At 40.2% G+C, this 24,190-nt stretch overlaps 1 protein-coding gene across 2 annotated transcripts in view; it reads left to right on the plus strand.

Moving 5' to 3' along the window:
- Nucleotides 1-24,190, plus strand: part of LOC149446013 (queuine/queuosine transporter SLC35F2) — a 433,222-nt gene that overhangs the window by 297,028 nt on the left and 112,004 nt on the right. For both annotated transcript variants that reach the window (XM_089653153.1, XM_089653152.1), the window contains exon 3: nucleotides 13,521-13,648. In XM_089653153.1, coding sequence (XP_089509279.1) covers nucleotides 13,521-13,648 — 128 coding nt within the window. The remainder of the gene's footprint in view (nucleotides 1-13,520; nucleotides 13,649-24,190) is intronic.

The raw sequence follows: 24,190 nt of genomic DNA on the forward strand, positions 1-24,190 counted from the left end.
ATCGACGGCACTCATCTGCATGTCATACTGACTGACAGTATTATTTCTCTTCCCCAGCAGACTCCAAGGGCATTTAAATTAAAGGTACAGTGTCCTGCACTAATATAAAGGCTCTCTGAAGCCTAGAAACACCCTTTTTATAAGTTAAATTCGCAGCGAATATATTCGGCTCGAAGCGAATTTATTCCGCGAATTCGGCGAATCAGCCGAACCGAATTTTTTAATAATTCGCTCATCTCTAGTACTGATGTTACCTTAGAAATGTAGACCTATACATATGTGACAGAAATATATGATGAATAAAATACAAAATGTGCGGTTACCTTCAGTGTACATTACATGTTAACTTACTAGTAGATCCAGCAATGTAGGCAGTTAGGTTCATATGCATCGCCTGGCTTGTCCTGTAAAAGTTAAGTACTTTACCTCCCTAGCTTCTCTATTGATCAATGAGGCTACCCATCACATTGAAATGCAAAAGTAAGTCTCAGAAAGCAGAAGAGATGCTACCAAGCTCCACTTTAATAGGAAAAATCAATATTTGCATATAATTTCAGCTGTTTTTGTTTCTCAATCTACTGATTAATTTAAAATGTGATTTTCACTAAAGGTGATTTCTGCTTATACTTTTTTTTTATATCATACTCAATCCATATGAATTACCCAGGTCTGAAGCTTTATAAGTGACGTTCTCTAAAGTTAAGTTTAAAAAAGGTGTTACATTATTGAATTATGTTTAAAAGCAGATACTTAAGTTTGACATTTGTATATTTTACTTTTAGTGTAATATATAATATTTCATACAGCATTCAGTTCAAGATTTCCTAGCAGTGTATCCAGTAGCATTGATCTACTGTAGGTCTGTGTTAGCAACTTTTATGGCTGCACAAATTTTAGGTTGTCATGTAATGTGACTGCAGCAGATGATATTGTCATCTTGGTGAAATTTTCTGCGATGAACTGTGCAATTGTCGGTGACATGGAAGAAAAGCCTGTGCAGAATGGGTGTGCCTAAGGACTTGTGGCACTTGTATATGAGCGCAGTATTAAGGCATAACAGAAGGTGCCAGCCCGTATTGCTTCAGGGTGATTCTGCCCTCTGACAATGAATCAACTGTGCAGCAAAAACATGTGGAATATTATAAAAATATCTAGCAAGCAATTGTCCTAGGAGTTGGCAACTTGCTGAATTACATTAACCCTGAGAATGTGAGAGGGCAGCACACATCATCAGAAATCTGCTTTAATTTTACTTGCCTTGACATTATACCATTTTCACATTCACAGCTTTTTGATGTACTATATTATTCCAGATTTGTGCAGTGAACCTGGATTGGCTTGGACTCTAAATCTGACAGTAATATTTAAGCCAAACATAAAAATAAACAGGTAGAACAGTGCAATTTGGGGGTATGCTATAATTTCACTTCCTAAAAGAGCATAATAATACTATAACACTGTACAAAATAAGAGGAAGCATGCCAAGGCAGCAAGGTAAATCAGAAGGAGGAAACATGTTAAATATGTTTTTAAAAAGTCCAATAGAACTCCAAAAGAACTCTGCAATCAGTAGGCAGCTCTACCAAAGAGATATGAATCACTCTCTGAAATAGAATAAAAAACATAAGGAGGCGCCAATGTAAGTGCAGCATACATAATCACCTTTATTAAAATAGCCAAGTGGTAACTCACATGGGCTCGTATCCAATGCTCTTGTCAGTAATGAATACTTGTCACAAGAACCAATCTATCCAGGGAGACATTTCAGCAGCAGCAGCACGCGTGTGGTGAGATGCTGGAGAGATTACTTGCTTGCTGGACCAGGAAGTGTGCTGAGCTGCTGTGGAATGCAGAACCGGAAGTGATGTCACATTGGGGAGACAACCTCAGCACCCAGATTGTCGTATGATAAACGTCTCCATTACTTCCTGGACGGACCTTAGGATATGACAACTGTTAAGACACAGGGCTGGTTCAGTGCTCCACGGTGGCTCAGCACACTTCCTGGTTCAGTAATATGTCAGGATATGTAAACATATATGTAAAACATTTTTTACAAATGCTATGCGGTATCCTATCTCAGCTTAGAAAAGGTTCCGTGTTAACTGTAAAGTGCCTGGTCTGGTCTGGTTATTCTAAAGGGGTGCATTAAGGCACATGGTGTATCTATAGAAAAGCACCTGTAACAAAAAAGGGGATGAAGAGGAGAAGCTAAAGAGCCACCATGAAGGGGTTGATAGTGCAGTGGAGTTGGCGGGAAGATGGCTAACATGTCATTGCTTTGAGTAACCAAGACTGGTGGGAATGTTATAGCAGCCAGCCAATGAGAAGATGGTATCAAGCATGGCTTACCCCTTGTAGCGAGGAGGTTGGTGATCTTACCCCCCTGTAGCGTTAGGTCCCTTACACGCATCGGGGACTGATATCAGAGCACAGGGAACCTATGGACCTAGCTGAAGGTACTGGGAGAGAGAGAAGTGGATCTACAAAGAGTTAATGCTGTTCTACATTGTGACAATCGTGATTGAGCTGGTTTAGTGGGACACAGACTCCATGGTGTCCCTTCAAAATGCTGCATTTGGGAAGACAGTGTCACGGGTAGAGTGCTTTACAGTAAAGTTATTTGTGTATAAAATACAAGGCGAATGGCTCACTTCTAAGTTAGGGTGCCACTTTAATGCCGATTTTCCCATTACCTTGGCCCTGCGCCTATTTCCTGGGCATTAGCCAGCACTTTTGCGGAGATTCCCCACATCCAGCGAGAAGGCAGATAGTGCCATTAGTTTTCTTTTTGTTAGACTTATTTCCACTTGGATACCCTACTTGTAACACATTTGTGAGCTGATTTACTAATGGAGGTGAAAATCTTCACATAATACATAATATGAATATTCACGTCAATTATTCAGTTATGTAAAAATCATATTTCTGTTTACCTATTTCATCAGCTTGCAATTGGGTATGGTTCTTTTTAAAGTCTTAAAAATAAAGCAGAAAAAAAATCCATAATTTACAATATAAGACTGCATTTACTTATATTTCAGTATACTTTAAATATATCCCAACAAATTTCCATTCCAACAATTCCCACTGCTCAGTTATCATATTTAATTACAGACTTGTTATCACAATATCTTCACATTGTATAAGTCGATTTTCTTGTGGGGGAATTTCTCAGTTTTGTTAAATCACATCATCAACTGCAAATTTATTGAATTTTTCATTGAATTTAATGTATTCCATAAAGGGGCTACAGGGGACAAAAGAGCCAAAGACACTTGTACTATCCATACTCCAAGGTGTAGATACAGTTTTGAGTAGATATACTGTACGTGTATCTACATAGGTAGTACCTAGATAGAGCAAACTCTAAATGTTAAAGTTGAGCAAAGGGGGATTATATAAATCCCTGCAAGTTATATATGAGTTAAAAATGCTTACCACTATGTGAATGATCTTGTGGCACACTATAATTCATATAGTGGTAAGTCATATATAGCTTGTGGGGTTTATATACGCCCCTTTTGATCGTAGTCTTCCCAGGGTCTCATCCTCACTAAAATGCTATTTGTCTTGTCTATGGAACAAGTATGCAGGAAGTAAAGTCAGATGGAAGTCAGACCTCCTTATCTACATGCTTTGTGCAGATCAGTGGGTCAGAAAATATTGGAGTCAGAAATGGCAGCTTACATTCTCTCAATATACATACATACAGTTGCAAGAAAAAGTATGTGAACCCCTTGGGATTACATGGAGTTTTGCATGAATTGGGCATAAAATGTGCTCTGAACGTCATCTAAGTCACAACAATAGAAGAACACAGTCTGCTGAACATAATACTACACAAGCATTAGATGTTGCCATGGTTTAATTGCACATAACATAACATATTCTTTTTGGACAACAATGGCTTCCTCCGTGGTGTCCTCCCATGTACTCCATTCTTGTTTAATGTTTTCCTTATTGTAGATGTGTCAACAAAAATGTTATCATGTGCCAGAGATTTCTGTAGGTCTTTAGCTGACAATCTGGGATTCTTCTTTACCTCATAAAGCATTCTGCACTGTGATCTTGCAGTCATTTTTACAGGACGACCACGCCTAGGGAGAGTAGCAACAGTGCTAAACTTTCTCCATTTGTAGACAGTCTGTCTTACCGTGGACACATGAACATCAAGGCTTTTGGAGATACTTTTGTAACCCTTTCCAGCTTCAAGTCAACAATTCTTGATCATAGGTCTTCTGAGAGCTCTTTTCTGGTTCACATCAGACAGTGCTTCTTGAAACCAGTAAACCCAAAAGAGGTGTGTGTTTTTTAAGAGCAGGACAGCTGTCAGCAACACATCCAATATCATCACACTGATTGGAGTCAAGGTTGCTTCACTCTTGGCTCCAATTAGCTCTGGGAGAAGTCATTAAGCTAGGGCCTCACATACTTTTTCCTCCCTGCACTGTGAATGTTTACATGTTATGTGCAATTAAACCATGGCAACATCTAATGTTTGTGTAGTATTATGTTCAGCAGACTGTGTTCTTCTATTGTTGTGACTTAGATGACGTTCAGAGCACATTTTATGCCCAATTCATGCAAAACTCCACGTAATCCCAAGGGGTTCACATACTTTTTCTTGCAACTGTATGTACTGTTGTGTATCAGCATTTGTAAAAATATATTATTGCTGTCATCTTGTTTTGTATTTTAGTTTGTATACCCCTCTATGATTTACATTTCTTGAGTGCAAACTTTTTGAGAACTTTATTAATATTTGTAAAATTCCATACAAATTCAATGAATAAATCCCATGCCATGCAGACTTGCTATTGGGAAAATTAATATGTGCAAAAACTTATATTAAAATGGACTTGTGTGTTGCCTGCACAATCTCCACTCCCTCTGCCTTTTCTCTCTCTACTCATTTTCTTTCAGTTTATTTCTTCAATCAGGAAAAATTGTATACTGCTCTTACCTTTGGACTCTATGTTATGAGATAATATTTTTATATATGATCTCCTCTTATTCTTAGTTTGAAAACATACTCAAAATAATTTTAAAAGTAAGAGTGTTTATTTAAAGCTTGCCATAGATGGGTAGGATTTCTAATGCAAATTCTTGGGAAAGTAAGTTTGAAGAAAGTTAGTTTTTCCAATTAATAGTGGGTCAAATTGATGTTTGTTTTTGAACATTTGAAGGAGCAGAATGGAAAATATTTCTGAAATGAATACAAATTTCTAGTGTATGTGGTTTTTGTACAGTAAAGTCCATTCTTTCCAAAATCAAATGTTAAAAGCAGACAAAATCTTTAAAATGACAAGCAAATGTTCTGAGAATTTCCATACAAATTTTCCTAAGACTTCCTAAGAATGTTTGTTCGAAATTTTATCCACCTATGGCCACCTTATCTCTTCTGTTTTAATATGTGAGATGTCAGTGATGCCGCACCCCCTTGTCTTTATACTATGATTCTATATTTTAAACGACTCTACACCAAAACATTTTACTAATTATTTCTCCTTTTTTAATGATCTCTTCTAGTTTTTTTCTTTATAAATTATTGTAAAATATCATAAAACACTGTACTTGCATTCAGCATTGGGTGAAATGTTTTGATCTGACCCAATGGGTATTCTAATACACAAGCTAGGGGCAGATGTTCAGTCAGAAATACAGACAATCACTATTCAAAAGCTACATGATTTTCCTGGAAATCATTCATCTTTCCAATCATTTGCACTGTTAGTGCAGTAGATTATACACAAAGGTCTCAGCAATTCCATTGTTCACATTTATAACATTCCTCATTAACAACTCTCTGCCAAAAATTGTTTTCCAGCATGTTAGAAAATCAGTTTAATAATTTAATGGCATTTTGATGTATGAATGAAGTTGTTGTAAAGGTTTGTCAAAAACGAAATTCTGATTATGGCTAGTCTTAAACAAAATCTACATAATGATCTTCCCTATTTCTTGAATGCCTGGTCTCAATAATGGTTTGTAATAGTTGTTCTTCTCTAGGGCTCTAGCTACTTGTTGAGGTTTGCTGTCATGTGAATACAAAGAATAAAAGAAAGTTTCAGTTTTTGTGTCTTCTAAAAATAATCTCATATACAGTTGCAAGAAAAAGTATGTGAACCCCTTGGGATTATGTAGAGTTTTGCATGAATTGGGCATAAAATGTGCTCTGAACGTCATCTAAGTCACAACAATAGAAGAACACAGTCTGCTGAACATAATACTACACAAACATTAGATGTTGCAATGCACATAACATGTAAACATTCACAGTGCAGGGAGGAAAAAGTATGTGAACCTTTGGACTTAATAACTGGTTGACCCTCCTTTGGCAGCAATAACCTCAACCAAACGTTTCCTGTAGTGGCAGATCAGACCTGCACAACAATCTGGAGTAATTTTGGACCACTCTTCTTCAAAAAACTGTTTCAGTGTAGCAATATTCTTGGGATGTCTGGTGTGAATCGCTCTCTTAAGGTCATGCCACAGCATTTCAATCGGGTTGAGGTCAGGACTCTGACTGGGCCACTCCAGAAGGCGTATTCTGTGCTGTTGCAGCCATTGTTTTGTTGAATTACTTGTATGCTTTGAGTCATTGTCCTGTTGCATCACCCATCCTCTGCGGAGCTTCAGTTGGCGGACAGATGGTCGTACGTTTTCCTGCAAAATGTCTTGATAAACTCTGGAATTCATTTTCCCATCAATGACAACAATCCGTCCAGGCCCTGAGGCAGCAAAGCAGCCCCAAACCATGATGCTGCCTCCACCATGTTTTACAGTGGGGATGAGGTTTTGATGTTGGTGTGCTGTGCCTTTTTTTCTCCACACATAATGTTGTGTGTTCTTCCCAAACAACTCAATCTTGGTTTCATCTGTCCACAGTATATTTTGCCAGTAGTGCTGTGGAACATCCAGGTGCTCTTTTGCAAACTTCAAACGTGCTGCAATATTCTTTTTGGACAACAATGGCTTCCTCCGTGGTGTCCTCCCATGTACTCCATTCTTGTTTAATGTTTTCCTTATTGTAGATGTGTCAACAAAAATGTTATCATGTGCCAGAGATTTCTGTAGGTCTTTAGCTGACAATCTGGGATTCTTCTTTACCTCATGAAGCATTCTGCGCTGTGATCTTGCAGTCATTTTTACAGGACGACCACGCCTAGGGAGAGTAGCAACAGTGCTAAACTTTCTCCATTTGTAGACAGTCTGTCTTACCGTGGACACATGAACATCAAGGCTTTTGGAGATACTTTTGTAACCCTTTCCAGCTTCAAGTCAACAATTCTTGATCATAGGTCTTCTGAGAGCTCTTTTCTGCGAGGCATGGTTCACATCAGACAGTGCTTCTTGAAACCAGTAAACCCAAAAGAGGTGTGTGTTTTTTAAGAGCAGGACAGCTGTCAGCAACACATCCAATATCATCACACTGATTGGAGTCAAGGTTGGCTCACTCCTGGCTCCAATTAGCTCTGGGAGAAGTCATTAAGCTAGGGCCTCACATACTTTTTCCTCCCTGCACTGTGAATGTTTACATGTTATGTGCAATTAAACCATGGCAACATCTAATGTTTGTGTAGTATTATGTTCAGCAGACTGCGTTCTTCTATTGTTGTGACTTAGATGACGTTCAGAGCACATTTTATGCCCAATTCATGCAAAACTCCACGCAACCCCAAGGGGTTCACATATTTCCATAACTTATAAAGTAAAATCACTCCATTTTGTGATTTATAAATAGAATTAAATAAAGAATCAATATATGATCCAGTGCCAGGAAGTAGTACACATACATGTTAAGTTGAATGGCAGCGGTCCTAACAAGCAACAAAAGGGTCATAGCATATTGACATATATTGAAATTACAACTCTGGAAATTAAGTAAGCTATTTTATGTAGAGAATTTAGTACAAAATATCTATCAGGTTTCAAGATGAGACATAAATACCCAACACTGCTTACCTTATAGCTGTACAAATTTGACTTGAGTGGTAACACGTTTTCTCTATTGGCCAATTTTGCAATATTCTGTATTGATGTCTTCTTTAAATAAAGAATTTATAAAAACATAAAAAAATCTAGCATACAAACCAGGTTTAATCAGAATGGCAATATAAATCAAAGATAAAACATTGACATGCCATAAAATACTAGGAAGAACAGTTTTACTTTTGCAATGTCTCAATTATTATACTTCCTACAGGGTGACATCACAGACACACTTGAGCATACCTGTGCTGCAGAGTGCATATATTTTTTGAGAGCTGTGTTACCTGGCAAAGGGGATTTTTCTGTTCATTCCTGAGATTTACACAGCCCTTCACCCTAGGTTGGTGGCCTTTCTTTTCTCAGCCACAGTTAAACCTGAATTCCAGTCTTACCTTTAGTCTATTAAACAGGTTCCTCTCCTGTTTTCACAGTGTGCATTAGAAGCTTCAGCCAGATAGAGCCCACCTCATTTCCTGGTTGAAAAAATCCCAGCTTTCCTCCTGAGCCAAATTGTCCTGTGCCCACCCGTTCTATTTATTGGGTTTTAGTTCTTTCAGTCATGCCGCATGGTGCACTCCCAGCACCGTGACCAGGGTCCTGTGGTAATGATCGCGACCCATACCTCTCTTACCTATCTTTATAAAAACATGTAACTGTTTCCTTAGTAAGCCCTGGCTCACACCGGTGTGATTTGTCATGCAATTTGACAGTTCCAAATCGCATGACAAGTTGCACCCTTTTGCTGGCAATGGAACCATTCAAACTGGTGCGAATCCAACTTCTTGCACTATTTCTGGCGATTTCAGGTGTGAATTGCATAGACATCTGTGCATGAAGTCACACAAAGGTCAGGCAAGCCGCACATGAAATCGCACTGACCAGGAGCTTTGAAATTGCTTTTGTGGTCATATAGGTAAAATAATGTTCCATTACATTATTTCGGCTATTTACTTCATAACAGGTATCTAAAACTGTGCAGTAGGAAACTGTGTTTTGATACAGATGGCAAAAAAAATTGGTTTATTATGTATTTATTTATTACAGGTACTTATATAGCGCCATCAATTTACACAGCGCTTTACATATATATATTGTACATTCACATCAGTCCCTAACCCTCAAGGGGTGTACAATCTAAGGTCCCTAACTCACATTCATACATACACATACTAGGGCCAATTTAGACAGGATTCAATTAACCTACGAGCATGTCTTTAGAGTGTGGGAGGAAACTGGAGTACCCGGAGGAAACCCACACAGGCACAGGGAGAACATGCAAACTCCAGGCAGGTGGTCCAGGATCAGCTTGCTATCGGCATGGAGGTGAGTATGTATTAGCACATGACCTTATTAGTGTTAAGGCTTAAAGTAGAAGTTTAGTTTTTCTGAACTTGTACAATATTTAATTGCCCACCACTAAAAGTGAAATTGTACTTTATTATAAAGGATATGTTAGTGGTAGGCTTTCAGGTTTAGTATGTTATGGGGTAGTTAAATGTTTGAAACTCACTTTAGGCACAAGGTAAGTGTAGAGGAACAGGTTGAATGTTTTGTGTTGGAAAAGGTTAGGCTACGTTCACGCTAGCGTTGTGTGCAGGGGGCAGAGAGGCATTTTGGAAGCGTTTTTACCGCTTCCCAAACGCCTCTGACAATTCTGCCCATTGCAGCACATGGTGCTGTTCTAACGGCAGCGTCGCGGCAAAATGGACGCCTGTGGTTGAGTCAGGAGGCGCTGAAGCCTCCTATTCTAGTCTATGGTGCCGCTCCGCAAATGCCCGGCTGGCGTTTGCGGTGCGGTTGCAACACGGTTGTGGGGCGTTTGTGGAGCGTTTTTAACGCTTGGCAAACTCCTAGCAACCTCCGCTAAACCGCACATGCGGCATTTGCGGAGTGTTTGCCGAGCGTTAAAAAACGCTCCGCAAACACCGGACCAAGGCTTGCCAAACGCTACAGGGGCTTTTGGCAAGCATTGGTAAAACAGTCAAGTGTGAACGAGCCCTTATATGTTAACCACTTGCCGCCCAGCCACCGCATATAAACGGTGGCAGGGCGGCACTCGTAGGCAAAAGCACATTTTAAAACGGCTGCCTTCAAAACAGGTAGGGGGCGCACGCGAGGCGCGCGCCCGCCCTACCTGTCCCGCGGGTGTCAGCAGCAGGTGTCAGCCGACGGGTCACGGCCGGTTTTTACCGGCCGTTTTCCCGCTATTGATGGTGACCGCTGACACAGAGCAGGGCTGCATTGTTTACACACAGCCCTGTTCTGTGTCAGTTCTCTGACAGCTTGTGAGAAGCTGCAGAGTTTCTCTCCCTCGATCGGCTCCCCCCTCCCTCCGTCCAGTACACACCCCCACCCCCTAGTAAAACACTCCCCTTACACAGCAAATTCTAAAAATGTTAACCCCTTCCTCCCCAGTGACATTAGTACAGTTTCAGTGTTTTTTTTTCACTGATCACTGTATTGGTGTCACTGGGGATGTCATTGACCCCAAGTCAGTTCCCCCCCCCAGTGTCAAAATGTCCGCCGCAGTCCCGCAGTCCTGCCATAAGTCGCTGGTCGCCACCATATTCGCTGATTGCCGCCAAAAGTCGCTGATCGGCGCCATTATTAGTATAAATAAAAATTTAAAATTCCAGTATCTTTCCCACCATTTGTAAACGCTATAACTTTCACGTAAACCAATTAATTTACACGTATTCGGATTTTTTTTAGCAAAGACATGTCGCAGAATGCATTTTGGCAGAAATTTATGACTAAATTTGATTTTTGCATTTTTTTTTTTACTGGACATGCTTTATAGCAAAAAGTCCAAAATATTGTTTTTTTTTTCTTCAAAATTGTCAGCCTTTTTTTTAAATAAAAATAAAAATAAAAACCGCACAGGCGATCAAATACCACCGAAAGAAAGCTCAATTTGTGGGGGAAAAAAGGATGTAAATTTGCATGACCGCGCAATTGTCCGTTAAACTAGCGCTGCGCTGTATAGCAGAAAAATGGCGTAAATTGCAGTATTTATACCATAGATTGTAGACGCTATAACTTCCACACAAAGCAATCAATATACACTTATTGGGATTTTTTTTACCAAAAACATGGAGCAGAATACATTTTGGCCTAAATTTATAACCAACTTTGAGTTTACTATATATTTTTTATAGCTGAAAGTAAAAAATATTGTTTTTCTTCAAAATTTTTGGCCTTTTTTTGTTTATAGCGTGAAAAATAAAAAGCGCAAAGGTGATCAAATTACACCGAAAGAAAGCTATATTTGTGTGAAAAAAAGGACGTAAATTTCGTTTGGGTGCAGCATTGCATGACCGCGCAATTATCAGTTGAATTAGTGCAGCGCCGAGTAGCAAAAAGAGGCCTGGTCATTAAGGGGGGTAAATCCTCAGGAGCTCAAGTGGTTAAGAACATGTTTTATTAGTTAATTGCATGGTTATTTTTTATAGCAGTAGCGTATGGAATGCATTTTTTTTTATTAGGTAATTTTTATTGTTAGTTCAGCAATTTTTACATATTGAAGCATTCAAACCAAAGAATACTTTGCTTTTGAAATACTGTTAGGAAAGCTGCAAATGTTCTTCTTGGCTCCGGGAGACTTGTGCTGCATATTCTGAGAATATACACATCATAATAGTGTCACAGTGTCACTGAATTCTGATCCTTAGCCTTCCTCCAGCCAAAATGTTTTTAGTTTTGGATAGAGTGGGGCAGAGTTAAAATTCCTATTTTTATTTCTGTCTGGAACCCCATTAAAGTGATTTTCTGTCACTTTGTGTACTTGTGACACCTGCACAGGAAATAGGGAGTGCAGGTGACACATTTATAGGAATAGACCACAATACAAATAATTTCAGAAGTTCCACCATTTTTTCAGTCTACAAGGAATTGTTGAGTAGAATTATCTAAACTTGAGTCAATCAGCTTCTAACTTCAGCTTGTTCAGTTAAGCTTTGGCAAAAAAATTGGAAGCTGATTGGTTTCTATGCAGAACTGCACCAGATTTTGTACTCTCCAATTTTAGTAAATAACCCCCTGTGTTTTTGTTTTTTTTTCCCATTGCAAAGATTTCATGTTATTTCCCGCGCTGATAGAAAAGGAAGAGAAAATCTGCTTGAAAGGGAGGAAAAAGCCCAAAGTGTCAAAAAAGCCCAGACAGAGGGACTGTCTATATCTATTTCCAAAACAAAATTATAGGCTTTGTCTGAAGTTATATGTTATTTTTCCAACTTCACCTGTTTCTAGGAAATCTATAGTCTTTATTTTTTTAAAAAATAGTATGAGCTCCAATTTGTTACCTTAAAGTATGGTCACATGAGAGGTTGGATCCCAATTCTTCTCGGAAAAGGGTCCATTAAATGGTTCTCTACTGTTAGAGTGCTGATGTCATGATGTGATGAGTGAAAGAATGTCAAACAGACTGGAAAACTAGTCATCTGCACTGAGATCAGCTTGTGCGGGCTGATCTCTTATACTAGAAAAGGCACCAAAGATTGTCAAAAGACAAGAGATTCAGGTAATATTAGATAGAACCCCCCCCCCCCCAAAACAAAAAAAAGAAAGAAAAGAAAGCACAAAAACACACCAGGTACCAGGAGCATCTCATGGGGCCCCCTACTGACCCCGGGCCCTCAGGCAGTGCCTGAGTGCTCGAATGGTCAGTCCGCCCCTGGTCCTAGAAGTATGTGAAACTTGTATGGCAAAACTAGCCCTAAGGGCTGTTTTTTCCAATCTCCAATGCCATAAACCAGCATGTCACAACTGGTCAATATGTTTCCTTCTTGAATTAAAAAAAAAAACAAAATACATACAGTAAATATGGGTCATCATCTTCTTTTTGTCTAATTTACCATTTGCTTAGTGCTACTTAAAAAACACCAGTAAAATCAGTCTTAAAATACAGTAAAGCATGCTTGTTATACTCATTGTGGAACCTAACGGGTTGATCCTCCACATTTTGTAAAAAGGCTGTTTGATCCTGTCTTCTCGGATCCTTCCCTTCTACTGTCCCCGATCCATCTGCTGATAGTACAGAGCTCTAGGAGTCACTCTGTACATGCTAAGTTTAGTGTGTATGGCTAGAGAGTTTTTTTTTTCTTTGGGAGGGTGCATGTGATCAGCACAGGGCAAATCAGCGCTGTCCGGGGGGTCAGGGGTTGTGCAAACTCATAGGACAGTCAGAGCAGAATGGAAACTCCTCCTACAAGCTTTAACTAGTGCTTAGCTGAACACCGATAAAAGTCACAAGACTGCTCTAACTGCTGCTGAGAAAAGGTATTTAGCAGTTTTTATTTACTAAGATAATTGTGTTTCCATGTAGTGTGTACATTGGGAGACCAGATAAAGTGAATGCAGGGTCCTGGGTTTAGTAACACTTTAATTCAGTTTACATTTTCTGACTATAAATGTAGACCGAATTTATTTTTATTTATTCACTTGGAATTCAAACTTTAAAGTACTTTGCATGTTTTGATGACTTGTAAATGCATTTTTTAATATTTTAAACATGTTTTCCATTTCAGGGGAAGAAAACTTGTTGGCAATATTGAAAAGAAGATGGTGGAAGTATATGTTTTTAGGCATTATTGACATAGAAGCAACATATTTAGTGGTCAAAGCACACCAATATACCACCTTCATTAGCATACAGGTAAGTTAATTGAAAATGTCAGGATTATGTTAAATATTTTAAGTCTTTTTTTTTTGCAGTTTTAAATATAGCATGGTTCTCCTCTCTATTTGTCCTGGGAACTAAAAAAATGTGATAGGAATTCCAAAATTTTACAGAAATGGAAGTGGGGAGAAGTCTTCCAATGGGGACACAAAACAAAAGAATAGGACTTTGGTGCTTATCATAAAATGATTTTCTCTGAGTCCATTGAGGGACACAGCTTTAGCCAAGGGTTATACTGCCACATACAGGATAAATGGACATAGAAACTGAAGGGCAGCCCCCTTCCTAGAGCCTAGATTTGGAAAAGCTAAAAAAACACTCAGTGCTTTAATAGAAAGGGCTGCAATTTTAAAAAGTGACAGCTTATCTTGCAACACATGGGTCTACAGTGGATCTGGAAACCAGAAAACAACTATTAGAACCTTCTTGCATAACAATATCAAATCTATCTAAAAGAGAGGTAATCACTGACAGCCCACACTGCACCCAGATGATTAGAGAGAGATTTCCTTGGGGTGAACTTGAGCTGGACACAGCTTCAACCAAGCCTGCCCCCTACAGGAGAAATGGATGCAGAAACTGAAGGGTACCTAGGAAGAAGCTCTTCTACCTCACACCTGCCAGTTGTAGCAAGCAGTCCAAAATTAAAATGGTAGTATATGGGTGCTGTGTCTCTCAATAGACTCAGAGAAAAAGATTTTATGACAAGTACAGAAATCCTGTTTTCCCTATCATGCATTGAGGGACACAGCTTTATGGATATAAGCAACCGAGGGACATCAAAAAGCATTCTAAAAAGAGAGGAGAGTACGTGAAAAACAACATAGATAAACCAGATGAACAAGAATAAACCCATAACAAGGAAAAAGCAAGGGCAAATAAACAGCCACTTGTAGAACTGTTCGACTGAAACTAGCATCCACATAGACAGGTACATTGACCTTGTAAAACATAGAGAACCTGTGAACAAAAGACCAGCTTGCAGCCTTGGAGATCTGAGACACAGCAGCTTGATGAGGAAAAGCCCAAAGCAAACTCGCTGCTATAGTAGAAAAGGCTGAGAAGGAAAAAGGGACAGGTTATCTTGAAACCTATAGTGTGCTGTTACACTTGTGTTAAAATATAATGCAATGCATAGTCATGGTTAATGTTCATATTGCTGTAAATTGAGACTTTATATAGTTAATTGACCTCAGTATAGTTGGTTAATATACTGCCGTCTTGTGGTAATTTTGGTTATTGCATCTTTTTCTGTCTTCCATCTTGTGTTCCCTCCCACTCATGATGTCTTTCCTTTTCCATTTTATTCTGTCTTTATTGGGATGAATATGGCTGCTAGTCTCTAGGCCACATGTAATCTGCTCACATCTGGGAACACATTACCATATTTTGACCTGCAAATATCATCTTTTCAATCATCTGCTACATCTTGTTGTCTGCTGTATCTGCTGCATGCAATAAAGATCTGCTTGGATGAGAAAAAGGGTGTTTGGTTCAGCTATCTGATAAAGACTGTCTGTGGTGATTGTATCTTCAACATACAGACCAGGCATAGAGGTCTCAGCAAGGGATAAGTCACTAATACAACATTTGGAGTCAGAATATATAGGCCTGCACAACTGTCTGTCTAATTCACTAAAAATAGTGAATCTGAAAACCACTTTATGAACCTTTTGGAATAAAAAGCATCAAATCCGTCTATCTAAAAGAAGCAGTGACCGAGAGGTAAACACTAACACCTCTCACCACAGCTAAACCATTGGAGAGAAATTGCCTTGGAGTGAGCTGGACACAAGAAAGGTAACATAATATCCTCATAAAGATGAAAGGTGGAGACCACTTTAGGCAAAAAAATAGGACCTTGGTCTCAAAACAAATCTTTTTTTGTGTATAATAAAATGGGAGACTACTAGCTAAAGTGATGGTGACCAGAAAGACTACTTTCATGGGATAACAACATCAAGGAAATGTTGCAAATAGATTGAAACAGGGGCTTTGTAACACTGATAATACTTGATTGAAAACTCATGGTTAGAGTGGGACTGAGCAGGGGTCAGCAATACCTTGAATGAAAGTACAAATTAGTGAATTCTTTGCAAGAGTATGTATAAAAGAGCAGACAAAGCAGACACTTGACTTATGGTGGTGCTTAAGTCTAAACATTAAGGATAATCAACCTGCTTTCATCCTGTGAGAAGTAGATTTATGAGCTTTTAATGTGGTAGGGATAACTGACTCCACAATACCTCTGTCTCTTGGAACCTGGGTTATAGCAGTTATGCCATAAAATGAGAATGTGAATGAGAAACAGGGTGTTAAATTGGTCCTTTAGATTTAGGCCTCATGCCCACAGGATGTTTTAAAAATGCTCCTTCCCTTGGCAGCAGCGTTTTGCCGGAAAAAACACATGATGCTTGTCAAAATGTCTAACGCTTTTACAAGTGCTTTGCGTGTTTACAGGCGTCAAGTGCTTGGGCGTTAATTAATTTCATTGACTAGAATAATAATTTATTTTGGTCATTGAAAATGAATTAACACTCAGGCTCTAAACGTGCCTTGTGTTACCACTCGTATAGGCGTGTTTAGATGCTTTTACATGCGTCAGGCTTTTTTTCTACCAAAACGCTGCTGCTCCTGGACGTACTGGCCCTGACTTTTAGTGGATGAGCATGGTCCTATATCCTGGAAACAAACCCAACCAGTTTCTTGTTGATTCAAGTTGCTACATCAACATCCAACATTCCCAATGACCATACCTTTGGGACCAAACACTGTCTGCTAAGAAAACCTAGCTACCAGTTCTCCCCCTGGGAATGTGCACTGTGGAGATCACTAGAACAAAAAACTCCACTGAGGCAAGGATAGATTCTACCTCTTCAACACACCCGGTGCCTCTGTGATGATTGATGTAAGACACATTGATGGCACTGTCCAATTGTACCTGGACTTATAAGACAAAACTGTGCTTGAACTCTCATGTGCAATGCAGGCACCATTATGGTTTGCTCCGCAATCAGCACACTTGATCCCGCACACACAGACAATCATACATAGTGTGCTAGAGACTCAGCCAAAAAAGACAACAGCAGGTATTTGAATGGCACACACAGTACAATAGAAATGGCACCGGGCAACTAAATAGACATCAGGAAATGTAATATGAGTAAATACCAAAGTAAAAATAAAAAGGGGGATTTCCTGGTATGGTAAAATACCTCAACTGGCCTGAATGTACAGATTAGGTAAAAGACAAAGTAGATACAGCAAGAAGCTAATCCAGTCCAGATAATGGGGATATAACACACATGCTCAGCCTGTATTCCTAGTATATAAGAAAACAAAATACTAACCATGTGCCCACCTGGCACTTATACCCCCTTCGTGCCCAGGCTAATTTTCAGCTTTCAGCGCTGTCGCACTTTGAATGACAATTGTGCAGTCATGCAACATTGTGCCCATATTAACATTTTATAATTGTTTTTCACACACAAATGGGGTTTTTTTGGTGCTATTTAATTGCCACTGGGTGTTTTATTTTTTGCACTATAAACAAAAAAAGAGCAAGAAATTTGAAAAAAAAATAAAGGTTTTCTTTGTTTCTATTATAAAATTTTGCAAACAGGTAATTTTTCTCCTTCACTGATGTGCGTTGATGAGGCTACACTGATAGGCAGCACTGATGGGCACTGATAGGCAGCACTGATGGGCACTGATGAGGTGGCACGGATAAGCAGCACTGATGGGCAGGGGTAGGTGGCACTGATGAGGTTGCACTGGTAGGCATTGATGAGGAGGCTCTGATGCTGCTGCACTGATATGCAACAATGATGGTAACTGATAGGCGGGCACTGATAGGCAGTACTGATGGGCAACACTGATGGGCGGCGCTAACTGATGGCACTGACTGACAGCCCTGACTGGCAGCACTGACTGATGGTTCTGACTGGTGGCACTGCTGGGCACTGATGGGTGCAACTGCTGGGCACTGATGGGTGGCACTGATTGGTGGCACTACTGGGCACTTGTGTTAGGCACTGGTGGGAGACACTCTAGGGCACTGATCATCAAGGCACTGATGAAGTGCTGATCTCCTCTGTGACTGCTGCTGGTTATCAGCAGTACTTTCCTCAGGCTGTGACAGCGTGAGGAAAGTGCTGTCAATAATTGCCAACTGTATTTACTGTGTGATCTGCTGTGTCATGGAACACAGCTGATCATGTGGTAAAAGGCCACTGTGATTAATTTTTACCTCATCACGTGATCAACTGTGTCCGTAGGACACAGCGATCATGGAGATCACCGGGTGCACGCACCTGTGGCCGCGTCGGAGGGCGTGTTCTGGAAGGACGTCATATGACGCCCTCCCAGAACTGGGTAACTGCTCTGTAGCCATCATTCAGCTATAGTGCGGTTACCAAGTGGTTAGGAGTGTAGTAGTTCCCTCAAATACATAGGTCCCTAGGTCAGTTAGGGCAGCTTCTGTAAGAAAATGCACATACACAGTCTCATAAACAGAAAAGAGGTAACAATTCCTCACATTGCACTCATGAGTGCAAGTCTTCAGAGACAGGGATAGGATGAATACTGCCACAGCTCTGGTGCTGAAAACCCTGCAATGAATACACAGAGGAGCTGGTCTGACCTGATAGTGCTCTGCTATCTGGAACGCAGACAGCATGTCACTGCTGACCATTGCACAGAGATCACTAGTGTGTTAAATGAACTGTTAAATGCAGTGCTCATTGGCTATCTGGAGAGACTACCAACAATTTCAGTATCTGGCATGGATCTACCGATAGCTGTTCATAGTAAAAAAAAAAAAAATCTTCCAATTTAAATGGCACATCTAGCAGAGAGGAAGGAGACCATTTTTAATACATCACAGAATACTACTTTTTTTTAATTATTTAAAAGAGTCTTTCAGTGATGATAAGAAACCCCTGCTTTGATTTCTGTGTAGCCACACACTTCACAAATTGTACAACAGTAATACAGCATGCCATTCACAGTACTTACGGGTGTGAAGATAAATCATTCAGATACAGTATTTTCATAGAATAACACTGTATGTTATGCTTGGACCACAGTTCTAGACTGTAGCGGAGTATGGATGGCGGTGTATGTTTAATCTGCAATTACTACTGCTAATGCTGAGCAAAACACAGATGCTGCCTGAAGCGCTATAAAATCTACAGCACAGAGTCCCACGTCCCAACTAAAACCAATTACATAACATGTTGGGTGTGGGTCATATCCAGGGCTTTTTTTTCTCAGAGAACTCAATCACAACTCCACCTAACACTGATAGGGTCTTAATGGAGCATTGTTAAATACCTATAGTGCATTACACATAGGGTGCAGGGTTCAGGAGTGTGCTACGCAGAGAGTGCAGAGTTCAGGAGTGTGCTGCATACAGAATGCAAAGATCAGGAGTGTGCTATGTACAGAGTGCAGAGTTCAGGAGTGTACTGCATACAGAGTGCACAGTTCAGGAGTGCACTGCATACAGACTGTACAGTTCAGGAGTATACTGCACACAGAGTGCACAGTTCAGGGGTGCACTGCGTACAGAGTGTAGATTTCAGGAGTGTACTGCATACAGAGTGCACAGTTCAGGAGTGCACTGCGTACAGACTGTAGAGTTCAGGAGTGCACTGCACTTCTTTTGGGGACATGGAGAGAGAGCAAAGCTCACAGCTCTGACTTTGCACTGCTGGAGATGACTTGTAGCAGTAGAGCACAGGGCTAAGACAGGCTGTAATAGGATGCATTAGGAGATAAAAAAGAGGATGCTTGACCATAGGAGACAGGAGCCCATGTACTTACTCAGAACGGTAACTGAACTAAAGGACGCACCACTACCCTGCTCCCTCCTGGGCTGTCATATGCGGGGGGGGGGGGGGGATATTGTGTGCCGCCGGAAGGGCACTGCTGTGCTGTCACTAGTAAACAGAGAAGTGGGGCTTCTCTCTTAATAAGTGACAATACCGAACAGTGGAGCGAGACCCAGCGTGGGGGTGGGGGGGCCAAGTTCCGGCTGAAAAAAAAGGTCCTGGTCATATCCCATTGGAATGCTGCTCTGCTACTATGTGCTATTCAGTATATTTCATCTAATGACTATGTAGTCATGCATATCCCTGCAGTGTGTCAACCATTCCCCCAGCTGCAAAAAAAATAAACCAAGCTAGATGGTTCATTACACATAAATAACCAGCATCGCATGTAAAAATGAGCATGAGTTTGTCATTTATACATTTTCAAACAATTAAACATTGCATACCCTGTACTGCACAATCATAGTTAAAAAAGATGCATCTAACAGATCCTACCATTGCTCCTTATGTTGTTTCTTCCTAAATACAATATTATTTAATTTATCAGTGTTCAGTACCGTTAATGCAGTCATTCCATTTTAACATTTCTTCCTTTCTCTCCTGTATGTAATATTTTATAATAGATTGAATTTATATATTTATCTAAAATGTAAGGATATATACTTGATATATAATAAGGTAATAATTTTAACTGCAGGCCCTAGTCGTATTTTGATTATTTAAAGAGACTCAGTTAGCAAAAACACTTTTGACATAATTCCCTATTTAATAATAGAATCGCTTCTCCTGAAAAGTGATTGTGAGCTATATTATGCAGGTATGTATTTTTATGCAGCAAAATCTTCAATTCCATAAAACCTATGAAAAATGGTGAAAATGACACATTTGGCCATATTTCATAGTCTGCATCTATTCCAACAGACACTGTGGGAAAATGTATTACAAATGATGGAAATGGAAACTATTTATAGAACATGACTGTGGAAGACTACACTTCTTGAAGTCAAGTTTTTACACCTCTCTTCCATTCCACAGTTTTATTGTCTAGACTTTCCATATTTTGATGGCTGGACATTGGTCACAGTGGACCTGCGCCTAGAGTGGGCAGAAATTAAACATTCCATGTATAGTTACTGACCACTGGTTGTCCACTATAACTAAAACTACATTCATCTCATATTTGTTTATTTATAAATTCTAAGAACCAGTTTACACCAGAATGTGGAGCGGGAAAGGTGTGTTCCATGCACTTTGTGCCTTTGTGATGTGGTGTGGGTGCCACTGTAATTTTAAAGACACCCAAAATGCAGTGCATTTGCTGGCAGTGGCACCAAAACGCATGGTACCTGCGCTATGCAATTTGGTGCTGCACATTTCTTAAAGGTTGAGTATGCACTACTTTCCTCGTGTACTGTTGCGTTTTCTGCCCATTCAAACGAATAGGATGCAAAATCGCATTGCACAGGAACATGCAGGAATCACATAGAAACGCAGTGTGGATCGGTCCTAAAAGGTACCCAGTCTCATTTTTAGTTCAGATGTAAGATTCATATGTAAGAAAATTGTAAGCAAATGTGTTTTTTTTCTCAGTCATCAATGTTGGCTAAAGATCGAAAAGAGAACAAACTGGTTGGATAAAAAGTGCGCAGTAATTTTTTGATAGGGTTGCATTGTGTGCGGTATAAACAACAGTATATTAACTATATTATTGCTTTTCTGCTTTTTTTGTGGAAAATGGATCTTGGTTTGTTAGAAAGCAATCAGTTTTCTGTATGTTCCTAGCAGGCATTGTGAACAATTAAAAGCAAAAAAAACAAAAAAAAATGAACACACACACGTCATCACCTAAAGAAAATACTTCAAGCATTCAATATGAATAAAAAAGAAAGATTGATGTCATTATGAAAGACATAAAAGTTACATGGTACCTTATGAGTATTACCAGAGAAAAAACAGGTCTAAACTAATTATTAATAGTAAAAAGGTGCGGTCGAGCATGTAGGCCCTTTACAAAATAATCTAGAGTGGGTGACTGGGGTCAAAGAGAACGCAAATGTATTAAATACCTTCTTCAGCTCTGTGTATACAAAGGAGCATGGGGGAGGTCTTGACCATAATGGGCATGGTATTGACACAGCTCCAGATGATCCACATTGGCTCACAATTGATATGATCCAGAAATATTTAGACAGTATAAAGGTGAATAAAGCACCTGGACTGGATGGCATACACCCATGGGTCCTTAAAGAATTGAGCTCTGTCATTTCAAAGCCATTGTTTCTAATTTTTAGGGACTCTTTAATGACTGGCATAGTACCATTGGATTGGTATAAGGTCAATGTGGTGCCATTATTTAAAAAGGGGTCAAAATCTTTACCAAGTAATTATAGACCTGTTAGTTTAACTTCTATAGTTGGGAAGATACTGGAGAGTTTAACCGCCTCCCGGCCGCCATATAAGGTAATGATGGGTGCAAGGCGGTTCTCTCGTTCTGGGAGGATGTCATATGACGTCCTCCCATTCTAACCACGCATGCGTGGCTCCAGTAGCACGCAGCGCAGCGATCGGCGGTGCGTTGTGTCCCTCGGACACAGTGGATCACCGATCAACAGAAAGAGCCGAAGATGTCGGCTCGGTCATGTGATCAGCTGTGTCCAATCACAGCTGATCACATGTAAATAGGGAAATGCCGGTTATCTGCATTTTTCTCCTCACGCGCTGTCACGCTGACAGCTCGAGAGGAGAGAAGAGCCGGTAATCGGCATTCCTCAGAGGGAAAATGTGCACTGATCATCGGGGCACTGATGATCAGTGTGCCCTGATGATCAGTGTAGCCCCAGCAGTGCCACCTGTCAGTGTCCATCAGTGCCAGCTATCAGTGTTCATCCATGCCACCTGCCAGTGCTCATCAGTGCCACATCAATGCCACATATCAGTGCCTACCAGTGCACATCAATGCCACATATCAGTGCCCATCTGAGCTGCCTTTCAGTGTCACCTATCAGTGCCAGTCAGTGCCACCTATCAATGCCAGTCAATGTCACCTATCAGTGCTGCCAATCAGTGCTGCCTATCAGTGCCAGTCAGTGCCGCCTATCAGTGTCAGTCAGTGCGCATCATTGCTGCCTATCAGTGCCCATCAGTGATGCTTATCGGTGCCGCCTATCAGTGCCGCCTATCAGTGCCAGTCAGTGCCACCTATCAGTGCCGCCTATCAGTGCCATATATGAGTGCTGCCTTTCAGTGCCCATCAGTGATGCCTGTCAATGCCCATCAGTGCGACCTACAAGTGCCTCCTCATCAATGCAGCCTATCAGTGCCCATCACTGCAGCCTCATTAGCGCACATCAGTGAAGGAGAAAAATCACTTATTTACAAAATTGTATAACAAAAACTAAGAAAAAAACGTGTTTTTTTTTTCAAAATTTTCAGTGGTTTTTGGTTTGTTTAGCAAAAAATAAAAACCCAGAGGTGATCAAATACCACCAAAATAAAGCTCTATCTGTCTAAAAAAAATTATAAAACTTTCATATGGGTACAGTCTTGCATGACCGCGCAATTGTCATTCAAAGTGTGACAGCGCTGAAAGCTGAAAATTGGCCTGGGCAGGAAGGGGGTATAAGTGCCTTGTAGGCAAGTGGTTAATAAATGACCACATAGATGAGTTCTTGCTGGAAAAAAATATTTTAAGCAACAGACAGCATGGATTCATGAAAGACAGAAGTTGTCAAACAAATCTGATTTCTTTTTATGAGGAGGTGAGCAAAACCTTGGACAGAGGGGTGACGGTGGACGTGGTATACTTGGATTTTGCAAAAACATCCCCACACACGGCTAATGTGTAAAGTAAAGTCTACGAGCTTGGAAAAATCTGTAAATGGATAGAAAACTGGCTAAAAGATCGTATTCAGAGAGTAGTGGTTAATGATTCATACTCTGAATGGTCTGGGGTCATCAGTGGTGTACCCCAAGGTTCAGTGTTGGGACCCTTACTTTTTATTATATTTATAGACAATATAGGGTCTGAGATTATAAATCCAATTTCAGTCTTTGCAGATGACACCAAGCTGTGCAGTGGAATATCGTCCTTACAGGATGTCTTCAACTTACAAGCTGACCTCAATGCACTGTTTAATTGGGCAACTATGTGGCAAATGAGGTTTAATGTTGATAAATGTAAGGCTCTGCACTTGGGGGCTAATAATATGCATGCATCATACATACTAGGGGGGGCTACAACTGGGGGATCAATGGTGGAGAAGGATCTGGGAGTTCTGGTAGATCACAAGCTTAATAATGGCATGCAATGCCAAGCTGCGGTTTCTAAAGCGAGCAAAATCCTCTCTTGTATTAAAAGAGGTATAGACTCCGGAGAGAGATATCATATTACCTCTGTACAAATCATTAGTAACACCTCATCTGTAATATGCAGTTCAGTTTTGGGCGCCAATTCACAAAAAGAACATTGGGGAACTGGAGAAAGTACAAGAAGGGCAACAAGACTGATAAGAGGCATGGAGGAGCTCAGCTATGAGGAAAGATTGGAGGAACTGAATTTATTCTCTCTTGAGAAGAGGAGATTAAGGGGGGATATGATCAACATGTATAAATACATCAGTGGTTCATATAGTGAACTCAATGTAGAGCTATTCACCCTGAGGTCATCACAGAGGACAAGGGAGCA

The sequence above is a fragment of the Staurois parvus genome, unplaced genomic scaffold, assembly GCF_062004578.1.
Source record: "Staurois parvus isolate SC_StPar_1 unplaced genomic scaffold, SC_StPar_1.0 ptg000703l, whole genome shotgun sequence".
Classification (NCBI taxonomy): domain Eukaryota; kingdom Metazoa; phylum Chordata; class Amphibia; order Anura; family Ranidae; genus Staurois; species Staurois parvus.